This window comes from Arachis stenosperma, chromosome 3 (assembly GCF_014773155.1).
Source record: "Arachis stenosperma cultivar V10309 chromosome 3, arast.V10309.gnm1.PFL2, whole genome shotgun sequence".
NCBI lineage: Eukaryota > Viridiplantae > Streptophyta > Magnoliopsida > Fabales > Fabaceae > Arachis > Arachis stenosperma.
Window position 1 is genome coordinate 28,078,764 of NC_080379.1, and position 15,318 is coordinate 28,094,081.

At 34.7% G+C, this 15,318-nt stretch overlaps 1 protein-coding gene across 2 annotated transcripts; it reads right to left on the minus strand.

Annotated features, from left to right (window-relative positions):
- Positions 1–1,154: 1,154 nt before the first annotated feature.
- Positions 1,155–8,383, minus strand: LOC130968963 (uncharacterized). Of its 2 annotated transcripts, none has more exons than XM_057894497.1 (11): positions 7,801–8,383; positions 6,375–6,452; positions 5,505–5,546; positions 5,335–5,437; positions 4,904–4,971; positions 4,785–4,829; positions 4,579–4,686; positions 4,406–4,493; positions 3,370–3,416; positions 2,951–3,071; positions 1,155–1,608 (listed from the first exon to the last, which is right to left on the minus strand). In XM_057894497.1, exons 1-10 carry the CDS (start codon positions 7,930–7,932, stop codon positions 2,994–2,996), a joined length of 789 nt encoding a protein of 262 aa, XP_057750480.1. In that variant the 5' UTR covers positions 7,933–8,383; the 3' UTR covers positions 1,155–1,608; positions 2,951–2,993. The 2 variants fall into 2 exon arrangements, with proteins under 2 accessions (XP_057750480.1, XP_057750479.1); XM_057894496.1 differs by having other exon boundaries at positions 1,157–1,608; positions 7,795–8,379.
- Positions 8,384–15,318: the final 6,935 nt, after the last annotated feature.

Sequence of the window (15,318 nt, forward strand, 5' to 3'; positions counted from 1 at the left end):
ATTATTTGTATATATTTTTTATGGTTATATGAAATTAATTATTTTAATATCTTTATTAAATATATTTTAATAAAAATTAAAAACAATGACCATAAATTCAATGACTTTAAATGTATTTGACCTCATATTTGTATGTTTAAAATAATAAAAAAAATTTTAAACACAAATTTAACCATCAAATTTTTTGTATAACCATAAATCTGACACTCAAGTTTTTTCTATCTGTCCTCCATAATTTCGTGATACACCTTTATCTTCATAATATAGCAAAACACATATCCTTCTCTAATATTAAAAAGAAAAAGCGCTAGCGGAGTTCTACATTCTCCGATAAAAATTCCACTTGGGTAAAACATGAAACTTCCATTGCCGGCATCAATAGAAACTGACCTAGCTGGTTACCCTATCATTTTGGAAACCTTGAAAGGACATTTAGTTATTTGGTAGGGGACTACGGGGGATACCTTCTCTTGCGGCTATGGTTGAAATTGCTTACAACTACCTAAATTTCTCAAAGAAAATTGACTTAATACTCAATCAATTGCAATGGAGGCAATTTCAAAACTTGCACTTAGTGTCGAGAGCCTTTTATCCCAAAAGCAGAATTTATTAGACAACGGCATGTGTATGAATGTATATATTTTTCAATCTCTAAAATATGCCTCCCAAGCTTGAAACTATTAATTTGCTTTGTTCCCGAAGAATATCTAATATCACATTCATGCTTTTCTCTCATTATGAAGTAAATACTTGATTAGATTGTAAAATTGTTCTTTGAAATACCTCCAAAAGATAGGGTTATCTTATATAACTACTATAATCTGCACCTACTTCAACTTCAACTATTTGTCATATATTCTTAATATAAAGCCTTTGTATACAAGAGAAGTTAAAGTAGGTACATATCATATAAGACAATCCTGTTTTGGAGGTATTTCAAGGAACAATCCTACCATCCAATTGAATCTATATTATAGAATGAAAGAAAAACATGAATATGTGAAAGAAAAACCAGAAGGATATACACGTTATGTTTATTAACTTTTAGAAAATTTGTATGATAAGGTGTCAAGATAAGTTCTTTAAAGGGTTTTAGAGAAGAGGGAAGCAAATATTTTATATAGAAGAATGCTAGAAGACCAGCAAAATTTATTTTTAATCAACAGTTAACCATCAATATTTAAAAGTATGAAATAAAAATATGTTGTTAGATTACTAGACTAAAAGAATTAGGTTGATGGTTAAAAGTGATAACCAAAAAAATAAATTCTAATGGTCCTTGAATATTTTTCTTCTATATATTTGTACAAGTGCGTACATATGATTGAGTTATAACTTATAACTAGGTTGGGATCCCATGGTGGTATTTTCTTCAGTGTCTAAGAAAATCTAAATAAGCAACAAAGCAAGAACACAACAGAAACCTAAACAGCAAATTCCTTTATCAAAATCTGCAAGAGATCCTCACTCGGCCGAATCCACATCAAATAGGAATAAACACTCTTAGCTCGTGTCTTGGCCAGCCAGTCAGTAACAACATTAGCATCTCTTCAAACCCAATTGAAAGGCACTTTCCAATTCTTGTTTAACATCTCCTCATATTATCACCTGCAACATAATTCATAATATTTTATACTTTCCAGCAAGAGATACACCTTAAAAAAACGTATCACAGCTAACTTTCCACACAAGCATAAGACCATTCTAGATTGCTAAAGGCTCATTTTTAAAGACTGAATCATATGGCAGATGTCCTGAACTATCCCACACCCAAGTGTCATAATGATTTCGTATAATGCCACCAAACCCCGCTACATGAGAGTCCGAAAAAACACTCGCATCACAATTAACTTTAAAGAAATTTTTGCATAATATTTAAGTCCATAATTTTCCACACTAATTTTGGTTGTACTTACTGAACATATCTAAAAACCCATACTATGGTACATATTTTTGGCTGATAGCATCATCTTCATAAGAGAATCACAAAAAGATTTATAAGGAGTTGGATTTGTTGAGACAAGCATTGAAAGTGCATGTACTACTAGAAACACATTCATTGTTGTCCAAATTTCTCTGCCAGCATTGTCATGGAATTTACCATAAGAGAATCCAATAGTAATAGTAAGTTAGAAAATATCTCGGTTTTTACCGTCGTATTATAGGATTCGTGGCTTACATCTCGGATATATCTTATATGTATTTCTAATTTTAGTTTCTATCCTAAACGAGTTTCGATTATTTTAATCTCTGAGCATGAATAACATTAATGATAGCAATTTCAATTATTTAAGGAATTTAAGTTTACCATAATACATATTGAACTTAATTATATAAAACACACTTATAATTAAACATTTATTTAACAACTGATGCACAAATTAAAAGCTAGTTTATAATCAAAACCGAAACAAAAGTATAAAATTTATAATGGTATGTTCTCATGAAAAATATAATGTTCTACTGCAAAAAAAAAATGATTACTTTTATACTCGACCACTTTGTTAAAGAGAATGAGTAAAACAACACTTATAAATAGTTAAATACACACGAATACATAATACCTAATCTGATGACCAATGTTTAGTATTAAGCATTTTTTTTTTCTTCAAACCAAGTTTAGACTTTATTAGTAGATGTCATCATGTAACATATTACATTAACTCCCAAGTGATCTTCAAATACCAATTTGAAAGAAAAAAAATTCATTAAGATTAAAGATCAGCAAGCATGCCACTAGCTAAACCCGGACACTAGCGACCAAAAGGTTAGCTCAATGTTTTTCTTTAAACTAAATTCGGTAACCTATATTTTACAAGGTCACTATTCCACTAGTTCGCACAAAAATGTTACTATTCCAAGTAATTATTGACACATACATCTAAAATGAAACCACCTAAAATCAATTCAAACAAAAAAACTAAGCAAACATTTTGTTACCAAAACTTACAAGTCACGTTGAGAGACCATAATAACTGCGCTCATCCACTGACTCATACCACGTGCACTTTCCTGTAATTATCGGCTGCTTTGGATAGCGATTGTATTGAAACAGGTACTCCTGGCCCCATCTGCAACAACAACATTGCACTGACTTAGCAACTTGAAAGAAAGAAAGCAGATATACAAGAATGAGAAAATGTGCATTATCAGTTTTTCTGAATTGATGATCCTCAGCACAAATATTCCAAGTTAATAAAAAATTCTGAACTGTATAGTCCATCTAACCTAGGACTAATAGTAGGAATCAGGCTACAAGGCACTGTAGCACCAGGAGATGATTCATTTCTATAATATTCTGGTGGTTAAGCAAAGACCAAGATAGCAGTGAAGTAAAATAGAAGATAGGAGAACAAAATTCGAGCTTACCGTGCTGCTTAGATGGACAGAAAGCACATACCCAGCATATTTGGAAGCTGATCAGCAAAAAAGAAAAAGTGTTGGATAATAGAAATAAATGTAACACTAACACATGAACTTGGTGATCATGTTAAACAAAATAAAACCAGGATCAAGCATTCGAAGTTTAATCCTCCATGCAAAACAGAATCATCATTCCAAATATGTGAATATCTGTGTGAATCTGCATTACCATCACATGCACCTAATGAACTATCAATGTCTCATTCTCTACAGTAAGCTTGCCCTAAAATAAACCTAATTTTGATATATAATATCCTTAACCTTTCTCAGTCATACTTATGGTTGTCTTAAAATGATACCATATTGTTTATTTAAAATCTAGAACCTAGTTTATATTAACACCTCCTACAGAATTTCTTGCAACGCACGGCAAGGGTAATAACCTGAATTTTCAGTTAGCAATTTATTCCAATGACTTTTCCAGTTGTAAGAAAAATAAACACTAGTACCCAACCAATCATGGAAGGTGACAACAGGATTCCAGGAAAACCACAGGCTTAAGCTATACAAGTCAAAAAGAAATATCAGCATTAGTGCAAAGGATAAATCTGACTTAAGAACATGTCAAAATACTGTGATTTATGTTAGGGAATCCAGCTTGAATGCTATCAATTATATAGATAAGATCAACATTTCAATGAAAAACCAAGTGAAATCTTCCATTGTAACAGTAAAACTACAATACCAGTATACGTTATTTATGTGCTACCATTCAATATTAACAGTCTCATATATATACATTGTAGTCTTCATAAAGGTCAAATTCTTGTGTTCGCTGCCAAGGTTGAGACATGGGAGTGTTTAAAAAAATTTTAGACTTAACTTTTTAGTGTGCTTGGTTATTTTTTGTGACCAACTATTAACATGCAACTCCACTATTTCAGGAGCTAAAACATGAAAATTTCCTTTCCCAGTAGGTAGTGGTAAATCATATTTTCCCGGATAAAAAAAAAAAAATAGCACAAGGATATGTGCTACTTACTCTTCTTTAATCCAGCAGGCTTGGCAAGCAAAACAGCATTCATAAATGCGCCAATATTCTCTCGTAAAGCCTCTTCTTTGTAGCTTACCTGCAAATAGTACTTTTAAGTATAAGATTACATCTCGTGCAGCATAGCAATTCCCATATGGAGTTCAAGGAGAACATGATTTCACCTTTCCCAGTCCAATATGCAAAATTGATTTACTTTCCATCTTAAACTCAACGCGGCCTTGCCTTAGTTCTTTCAGTTGACCAGCAATATCACTAGTCAGAGTACCTAGCTGTAAAACATATTTGCAATCACGAGTCAATACGATCTACTCATGCCATGCCGTTCAAAATGAAAATTAGAAAGTCAATAAGCATTGGAAAAGCTTACTTTCTTGTCTGGCATCAGCCTGCGCTTTCTAAGATATTGTGCTATCTGCATAAATAGTTTGCATAAGCTTCATATTTCAGAAAAACCAACCAATCATTCAGATGACAGATTCAAAATACCTTTCCAAGATGAGGTGCCATTCCAGGAGTTGAGAAGCACTTGTCAACTTTAAGTTTATTATTACCACCTGTAGTAATTAATACAAATACAAATTCTATTAGATACGAATAACATAAGCACAAAAAACAAAAAAGCCTAACACATAGCTTAGGGTTTTATATTATTGGCATCAAAACTAAAAAGTTATCATTGCTAAAACATAGAAGATGAGCTTAATATCTCCTCTGCATAACTAATGGCACACAAATGTCTCATAACTAACATAAGCATGTGATGAATAAAACACATTTACCTAGATCAGCACGCCCGAGTTTGACATGTCAAAAACTATGAAAATCTGAATCTCAAGGGAAAAAACTATAATACCAATTCATATGATGAACAATACACACACACACACACAGAAGAGAGAGAGAGATCAGTTCCTTACTAGCAATCTCCTCAATAAGTTCTTTGCCACCAACTAAATCAGCTCCAGCATTTCTAGCGTCTTCTGCTTCTGCCCCTTCTGCAAAAACAGCCACACTGACAGCCTGAAAGATATAAATAATTAGACTACAAACCAAGCATTATATGCAGTAATTAATAATCACAGGTTACCTTTGGAGCACCATGAGGCAGAATCACAGTACCACGAACTGCCTGCCAGAGTTGAAACCATTATCTTCAGGAGGAATGAATTAACAGAACGCCATATAACAAGACGGAAAAAAAAATCATCTAGCAATGATATGGATGTAGAAGCAAAAGAATAAAAAATATCATTTTCACTTAGCAGTCCTGAAATTTTTTTTTCTTTTTGAGAGAAATGCACTCAACATAATAAATAATTTAAAGCATGCAATGCTTAGAACAGTTAAGACCCCCCCCCCCCCCCCCCCCCCAAAAAAAAAAAAAAAGTGGGATTGGGCAAATGAGTTTGACTGAAGCAATGTTAGAGCAGTTTTGTACCACAAGCATCAAGGATAATAAATTTCTTCACTCTTTCCTGGTCCAACAAAGAACCAAAAAAGCTTTAAAAGGACTATCTCAGTCAAATATAATATTTATATATTCTTTAGGAAAAAAAATTCCCATGCAAAGCTAATGCTATTATCAAAATAAAAACATGCAGATGTTCCATGTTTGGTAAATATAATGTAAATTGGACCTCAAAATTTAACTATTAATGAAGCACATACAAGCATATATGATAGGTGATTCGAAGTGGATAATTTGAAGTCCTACAGGAAGTCTTCTTATCACATGGCAGTTATACGTATAAAGAAGGAATTTGCAGAATCTGTGGGATAATAATCATATTCTCTCTCTCTGATGTATTGAGACTACCACTCATACGATATATGTAATACATGGACAACAAGTCATACTTTCAAAGCTCATGCCGTTATGTCAACTTAAAAAAGTTAGCCACGCAAATAAGACGTGAGACAGTTAAAAGAAATGGAATTGATATATCCTGACTCATACCAATTCTGTTCGCTTTGAATCGATACCCAATCTTACATTTGCTTCAACAGTTTCATCAAACTTTGCCTTGGCACTGACCTGAACAATATTTAAAATATATTCAAATAATAGTAAGTCATGGATCATTTAATATAAGAAGTCAAGAACTCGAGAAGATTCATTCAAAGGATCAGCAGGAGGCCGACGGCCAATAAGTAGAGTCCATACCAAAAAATAGCAACTGGCACCAAGCAAAACTTTAAAATCCAATAATTTACAAATCACACACCCCATAAAAAAGGGAAAAAAAAAAGGAAAGAAGGCACAATACTGTTGTTACACATCATGATACTTGAAAAATTTGAATACATATGGAGTCTATGGTGCCTATGCCTACAGCGGCTATGGTGGCTAAACAATCTTTGCAACACCTTTTAGTTGTTGCTAAAATTAAAGTGTCACTTTTTTACATGTTTTGCAGGTATCTACACAGTATAGCAGTGTTAAATTTAAATCCCACCAGAATTTTGTAATTGTCCTCTCAGAAAGAAAGTAACATTAGTACACTTCTCCATCCATATATGATATATCTATGACTTATGGCTGTTACTTCTACAACTTCTATTGCTATAATTACTACACTAACTTTTATAGGAAGAGACAGATAAATGCATATTATATACCTACATGCTACCTACTAGCAGCAATAATTTTAAGTCCACTTAAATGTAGAATTTCAGTATAGATTGCTGTCTGAAAAGAAATGACCTACTAGTGTTTACCCTAGTCTCACAAAAGATTTTTATTTTCCCTTTTTAACTTCTCAAAATGCATAACTTACAAGTTATCTCAGAAGAGTACTATCTTCAATGGTCTATACAAGTTGCTAAGGCAGCCAAAACTATTCAAATAATTTTTTTTTTTCAACCTCTACCTTCTCTATTAGCACCAATCACCTAAAACTAAAATTGGGCCAAGAACAAATCCTACTGAAGCAAAAGCAAGTCAGCAACACCAATAACTAATCCTTCTCCCATAGGGTAGGCTACCTGGATCCCAAGATGAATATTCACTGAAGAAAGAACATAAGAAATCTACACAACCTAACCACCTAATATTTGGGAGTCTAAAGGCAAATGAAAAAGAGAAAATCCGAAACATCGTCATTTTTCTTTCTTCAAATCAAAATCTGTTCCCGAAATAAACTTCCCCATCCACTATCTCAAAGAAATTACTAAAACGCACCTGGCAGCACACTTGATAGTTGATACAATGTCAATGTCAATCTAAGTGTGTGTATGGATTATTTTTTCTTGAAATTGATTTTGAGATATACATACCAAGCATGCACTAAAACAGTTATCCACACACAGCGAATGGAAATCAAACTCAAAAATGAATTCAAAACTGCAATTTCGATAACAAGAACATATGATCCAACCTTAACCTGGCGAATGGCCTCGTTCAAATCAAGGACAGGGGGAGTCTCATTGCGCTTGGGCATGATCAGCATCGGAAAAGGCACCTTCATCTTCTCCTCCTCCATCTTCTTCCTTATCTCATCCTCAACCTCAAGCATCCTCCTCTCTTTCTCCGCTTCCTCATTCCTCTCTTCCGCGGTCACAACACCCGGATCATCGCCGACCTTATCCTCCGGCAGCGGCGCCACTCTCGGAGCATAAGAAACCGGCTCAATCGAAGGCGCGTCCGTCACGTACCAAATGTCCTCCCTTGTTCATCCCCGCTGCGACTCCTCCTGGCCCTCGGCCGACACCGGGCGGCGAGGAACTGAGGCTCCGAGGATTCGGTTTGTTGGGGCGCCAGGTCTTTGGGTTTGAGAGGGTAGGAAACGGGATGGATTGGGACGGATTGGAAGGAGGGTCTCCTTTGAGGAGGGTCTTGTGGTGGGTTCGGTGAGTCTTGTTGATATTGTGGTAGTGGCGAGGAAGAAGAGAGGGGTCTGTGAGAGGTGAGGGAGAATGGGGAGTGGAAGCGCCAAGGGTGTTTGAAGAGGAAATGGTGGCGGCGAGCTTGGGAGAGGAGAAGCTTCAGTGCCGCCACTGTTGTGTGTGTACTGTGTACAGAGCAAGGTTCTGAAAATCGGACCGGACCGGCTGGTCGAACCGGTTCAACCGAGAACCGGCAGTAATAACGGTCCGGTCCAATACTTAAAACCGCTCGAAAACGACGCCGTTTTGTTTATTTGTAAAAAAAAAAAAAAAATTAAACCCAGAACCATTCGCAAACAACCCCCCTTCCTTCCCCAATCATTCGTGCAAGCCCTGGCCTATCTGAAGCAAAGGAAAACCCTAGCCGTTCATTGCGCCGCCGTCCCCAGGTCCTCAGCGCTTCCGCGGCTCGCCGGTTGCCGGTCGTCTCCACGGCCTCCTCCTTCTAGCTCGGCACGTCGTCCATTCCCAGGTGAAATCGCTGGTCGAGGCCTCCAGCTGGTGCGCCGTCGTGTCGCCGTCGTGTCTTCGTCTTCCTGCTGTCATTGGAAGGTTAGTGAAACTGTGATTTACTGATTTCTGTTGAGTCTGTTACTCTGTTTCAGGGTTTTGAGGTTGAATTTGTGATTTTTGATTTCTTGGGTCTTTTGTAATGCTGCTGATTTATGATTTCTGTTACTTGTTATGGCACTGTGATTCTGTGATCACTGATTAGTGTTTGTCGCCATCTGTCGCAGTCAGGAGTTTGTCTCCTCGAGTCTTCGTGCATCGCAGTCAGGGGAGTCCTCCAAGTCCTTCCCGACAGTGACCTTCATCACAGTAACATGTTCATCTGAAATGTTTGTTTTACTTTTACGGTTTTAAATGGCAAAGTGATGCGAAAAGTGGGTTTTACGGTTTTAAATGTTCATCTATCTTCCTGTTTTGATTTTAGCGTTTCTGTATAAATGGTTACTTTCTTGGTGTTTAAATATAGATGATTATAGACACATGACATACTAAGTTTTAAATATATCAAATTAGTGCATAGCTATTTACTATGAATCTATGTTTCCAATTCAGACATTAACTACATGATAAATTGAACAGGAACATGTTTGTTCTTAAGTATTATTAACATTTTAGTATACTTGCCTTGTTATAAGGCTTAAGCTGCAAATGTAGTTTGATCTCCTTACCCTCTCCTTATATTTCTAATGTGGAGGATTTCACTTAGCCCAAGTCGATGACTTCAACAAGAAGTTTTCTCACTCAACCCTGTAAACTTGTTCTTATTTATCTGATTACCTGTTGTGATCAATGATTAGAGAAGGCTGCCTTGTTCCTCTACAATGTATTCTGAGCAGTGAGATCTGCTAATTTCTTTTGTGACTTTCATTGTTCTTTTCTCCCTTGTTGTGCTGCTGCTGTTGTTGTTATGCTGCTCTTTTATTATGGCACTACTGATAAAGTGTTTTGAATTTGGAATTTTTGATTAGTGACTTGTTAAGCTGCTGTTATTATTATGCTGCTGTTTTGTTATGATACTGTGATTGCGTGATCATTGATTAGTGTTTTGAATTTGAATTTGTAATTAATGACTTGTTAAGCTGCTGTTTTGTTATGGCACTGTTGTTGTTATGCTGCTGTTTTGTATTGGTTGTTGCTGAATGTTAAAAATGGAAATCAAACTGATGAATGATGATGATGGTAGTGGAAGGAGAGTCAAAGTGTATCGGTAGTTGGTGATATGTTATAATACCACAAAATGATCAACATTTTCTAACTGAACTAGCCCAACATTTTTTTGAAATTGATAATCCTTTGTCTCCTGATATTTCTAAATTAGAATTTGAGATGTTAAGTGATCCTGTTAACCTTCAAAGTCAAAATTTAATATTTAGATATTTCTTTTTACTATTTAAATTTTGAGTTTGTATTTTGATAAGATCATATGAATTTGGTTGATGATTTTTTGTGTAGTGTTTTAAATTTGGAAGATATTTTAGGATGTTTGTTTATAATTTATTTATTATTTTATTCTAAAATGGTTTTTCCGGTTGAACCACCGGTTGGACTAGTGAACCAGTGAACCAGTGACTAGAGTGGTTTGATAATCGGTTCGGTTTTTCAAACCTTGGTACAGAGTATGAGAGAGAGTGAAGTGAGAACTGAGAAGTGAGAAGAGCTCAGACTTGGCGAACTGGGTTAACGGGAACTCTCTGGTTTAGATGTAGGCTTATGCTTGCTTGAACTTGGTTTGTTTGAATTTTTTTTTTTTGAAAAAAAGTATAGAAAAGTCTTTTTCTTTTTAAGTTTTTGATAAATACATTTTTGACTAAATTTAAATACAAAATAGTCTTTAATTTTCATAAACAGAAAATAATTTTATTTTTTTGTTTATTTACCTCTCACAAATTAAATAGAATTGACTGACGTGGTTGTAACAATATCCAGGTATCTGTTATGGTGTCATACTAGAAGAATGCTAAAATTTACAAGACAAAAAAATTCCTAACCATAAAAACGACGTCGTTTTACAAATTTTAAATTCTTATTAAAAATCTTTTTGAAAGAAATAAATTACTATATATTATCCTTAACTCCTTTACAAAAATTAGAGTTTCCTTCCCTCCAAAACGAAACTGAAGCATCATCGAGAAAGATGGAGCAGGAGAAACGAAATTGGTTTGCTGAAGTAGTTCAGTCATCAAACAAGGTAAACAAATTGAATATGTAAAAAGAGAGTTTTTAAATGAAAATAATTGACGAATAAAAAAGAGATTAAAATAAAAGTGGGAGACTTGTAGAAGTATGTGATTATATTAATGGACCCAAGATATATGGAATCTTGCAGAAAAGGAGATAGAATCTTCAAAAACAAAATCTAGAAATGTATTATGAGAATCCAAGCTTCAAACCATGAAGCAGTGATTTTTCACATAAAAAAAAAAAAAGAAGAGGGAGATCAAAAACAGAAGAACACTAAGGCAAAAGAATATTAAGGCTCTAAAAATCAATGATTAGAGTCCAATTATGTGCTTGTGATGCTTTTGTGTTAAGAAGAGACTTGGAGTAAGTGAATCAGATGGGTGCCTTATCATCCGATAACTTGAACCAACTGATTCGAGATTATCGATTGAAAACCTATATTAAGAGTTGCCTTGAGATAAAGCATTTAGAATTCAACTATTCAAGGGGGCTTTGGGCACTTATGTCTGGATGAATGAAAAGATTTTATAGTTATGTACTTGTGGTGTTGATTGTGTCGAGGAGAGGCTTGGGTGATTAGATCCGAGGGGTGCTTTATCACCCGATAACTTGAGCCAACTGGTTCGGAATTATCAATTGAAAACCTATACTAAGAGATTTCTTAAGACAAAACACTTAGAGTAAAAAATCTCAAGCATCCACCCCAGTTAAAAAAAGAAGTCAAACTCTTTGAAAAGTAAGATGCTTTTAAGATCATAAAATTATAAAAGAATTCTCATAATATAATCCTAAATTGAGTTTTTGAATATTCTTAATTCTTAAGTATGCAAAATTCATCAAGATAAAAAAAGTCCACATGTGATCATAAGGATTATTATAAACCTCACTTTCTATTTTAAATATCCAACTTGGACTTGAATTGATAAACTCTTCAATTCTTATCACTAAGATAACCTATGTTTATCCTTTTTTTACTTGAGGACAAGCAAAGTTTTAAGCTTGGTGTTGTGATGCCTTAACATCTCTAGTCATTTTTCTTATCTTTTTAAGTAGTTTTCTTATGTTTAATTTGAAGTTCTTACGTTTTTAATAAAGCTTTCATGGCTAATCATATATTTGAAGTTATTTTAAAATTATTGTGCATCTAAGATTAGTTTTAAAAGTAATTAGGAGAAGAGAAGCAAATAAAAAAAGGTACAATATTGAACTCTCAGAAAAACGGGCACTGGACGCCTAAGAATTATCAAAGAGGGCACCCAGCGCCCAAATTCACAAGTCCAATGTCAAAGGAAGCAACGCCCAGCGCTTTCGATGGAATTGGAAGGCTCAAGCCCAGCGCCAAGAGTGGGCGCCCAACTTCAGAGAATCTTCAACATACTGGGTGCCCAACGCCTAAGACCGGCCCCAACTTCAAGTGATTTTGTCCCTCTCAAGGGTCCAAAATGCATCCAAGTCTGGCGTCAATGTCCCAAGTCTAGCGCAAGTCTAGTTTGAATTTGAATTATAGGATAGGACTTATGATATAAATAAGGAAGAGATGATTCACGAGAGGGATCATCTAACATCCAGCATCTTATTCATTAGTTTTTGTTTTTCTATTCATCATGAGTAACTAACTCTCTTTCGTTAAGGTTTAGGAGCTCTATTTAATTTTCATGGATTGGTAATGTGATTGTTTATTCTATTTTGATTAATACATTGATACTTTTTTATGAATTGAGTTTCATTCTCATCTTAATGGTTAGAAATATTGGAAAATATTCTAATTCTATCTTAGATTTTGTTATTACTTTGGAAAATTTAATATTGGGATTTGCTTGAAACTCTTTCTCATAATTTTTCAACTTGACTAAATTTTTTACAAGTTGTGCGACGTTAAATCGGGATTGTGTTTAACCTCTTTTTTTAATTAATTGACCAAGGAATTGATGATTAGAAAAGTTAAAGAGAAATTGAATTGTCAAGGAATTAAGATTTGATTATATATGATTCATCGTTAAAGTATCTTGCATGAATTAAAGTAAATAAATATCAGGATTTTCTTTTCTGAAAGTTAAATATCCTCGAAGCCTTTAGCATCTTTATTCACTGTTTGTTTCTCTATCTTCATAAGCATTCATTCACACCAAATACTCTATTTTACTGTTCTTTATTATTTCAAGATTCACATCCTTCCTCTTGCAAAAGTTTGGCCAATCTAATTAGAAGATCCAATTAGAAGTTACTTGTTCAATCCTTTAATAACCCCTTAGAGGTTTAAAACTTTGAAGCCTTTCCCCATTTCATAGAATGGACAAGGAAGAAGAGCACACATAATGCATAATAAGCCTGACAATTGTAGCTGGGAATCCAAAACTCTTCAGTGAATGTTCTAAAAAACACCAATCAACTCTATCGTAAGCCTTCTTAAGATCAATCTTGAAAGCAATTTTCCTTTCTTGGTAGGGGTGTTCATGGATCGGATCCGATCCGCATATCCGCAGTATTTATCAAAATTCGATCCGAAAATTGCGGATATGGATCCGATCCGCAAGGCTATCGGATCGGATCGGATTTCGGATTTTGTGTAGATATTCGCATATCCGATCCGCATATCCGCAAAAATAAAGAAATAAATAAATAAATATTATTTTTATATTTTATTTCAACTAATAATTATCATATATATGTTGTATTATTTTAATTTATTATTTAAGAAATGTATGTCTAATATTATTTTAAAAATAAACATATTTAAAAGAATAGAAAAAATGAATTTTATTGATATTTTTTTAATAAAAATAAGCTTTTAAAAATATTTTTGTGTTTTGCGGATATATCCGATATCCGATCTGATCCGATCCGCAAATGTGCGGATCAGATCCAAACTTAAAAACTGCAGATATTGGATCCGATCCGATGATTTTAGTACGGATCGGATCAAAATTTTGGCCATATCCGATCCGCGTTCACCCCTATTTCTTGGACTTTGTCTTCCGCATAAAATGAAGAATTTTCACCCCTATTTCTTGGACTTTGTCTTCCGCATAAAATGAAGAATTTCTTGAGCAATAATAATGTTCTCACTAGTTTCTCTTCCAGGATAACTTCGCCTTGCAACGGGCTAATCACCTCAGAAAGGAATGGGTGTAACCAATTCACCAGAATCGTAGTAATAATTTTGTAGATAATATTACATAAGCTACTCGGCCTAAATTCCTTCATATTTATCAGATTATCCACTTTTGGAATAAGAACAATCAAAGTCTCAAAGAAATGATTGTTAATACATCCCCCTATAAAAGCTTGCCTCACAATCTTCCACACATCTATCCCACTACATCCCAATATTCTTTAAAAAATATCACTTGAAAACCATCCGTGCCAGCCAACGAACTCATCTTCATGAACGCTTTTCTAACTTCTTCAAACGTGACATCTTCTTGCAATCTAAAGCACGCATCTTGACTAAGCTGTCGAAGAAGGATATCCTTCAAACCATCAATTATCACATCCTCTCTAGAACAGAACAACCGCTAGAAATACGTGTTAACTTTCGCTTTAAGGACACTCTCATCCTTTGACCAAGTGTCATCTTTAAGCATCAAACTTAGGGGTGGCAACATGTACCCTACCCGCGGGTATCCAACTCAAGCCACGGGTATCCAACTCGACCCCACCCAGTCGGGTAGAGTTGCCAACCCGATCCGCAACGGGTAGGATAGGGTGTGGGTAGGGTTCTCGTACGGGTTGTACCTTAACCCTACCCGACCAACCCGTACCCTATATATGTATATGTTATATACTTATATAAAAATATGTTTTAAGTGGATGTTGAACCAAAGACCTCTCACTAAATGCAAAAGATCCTTAGTCATTAAAAGAAGATCATTAATTGATAATTTAATTTTTTTTTTTTTTACATAAAAGTCAGTTCTATTTTAAATTATCATCAAGTTATATAATAATGTTGCATCTTTTTTTGTAACCCGCGGGTAGGGTCGATCGGGTACCTGCAGGTTAAGAGCGAGTAGGGTTAGGGTTGAGATATTCTCAACCCGCGGGTAGGGTAGGGTTGAGTTTATATAAAAATCTCAACCCGCGAATAGGATTAGGGTTGGCTTCAAACCCAACCCTACCCTATCCATTCCCACCCCTAATCAAACTATGAATCTTATTCCTCTTCCTCCTCACAATTGTTTAAAAGTATAAGATAAAGTAGGAGAGTTCAAAACCGATTTAGACCGAACTAAATCGATCAACCGAACCGAAAAAACAAAAAACCGAACAAACTAAAAACTGAAAAAATCGAAAAAAAAAAAACATATTTTGCTGTTTTTATTGCA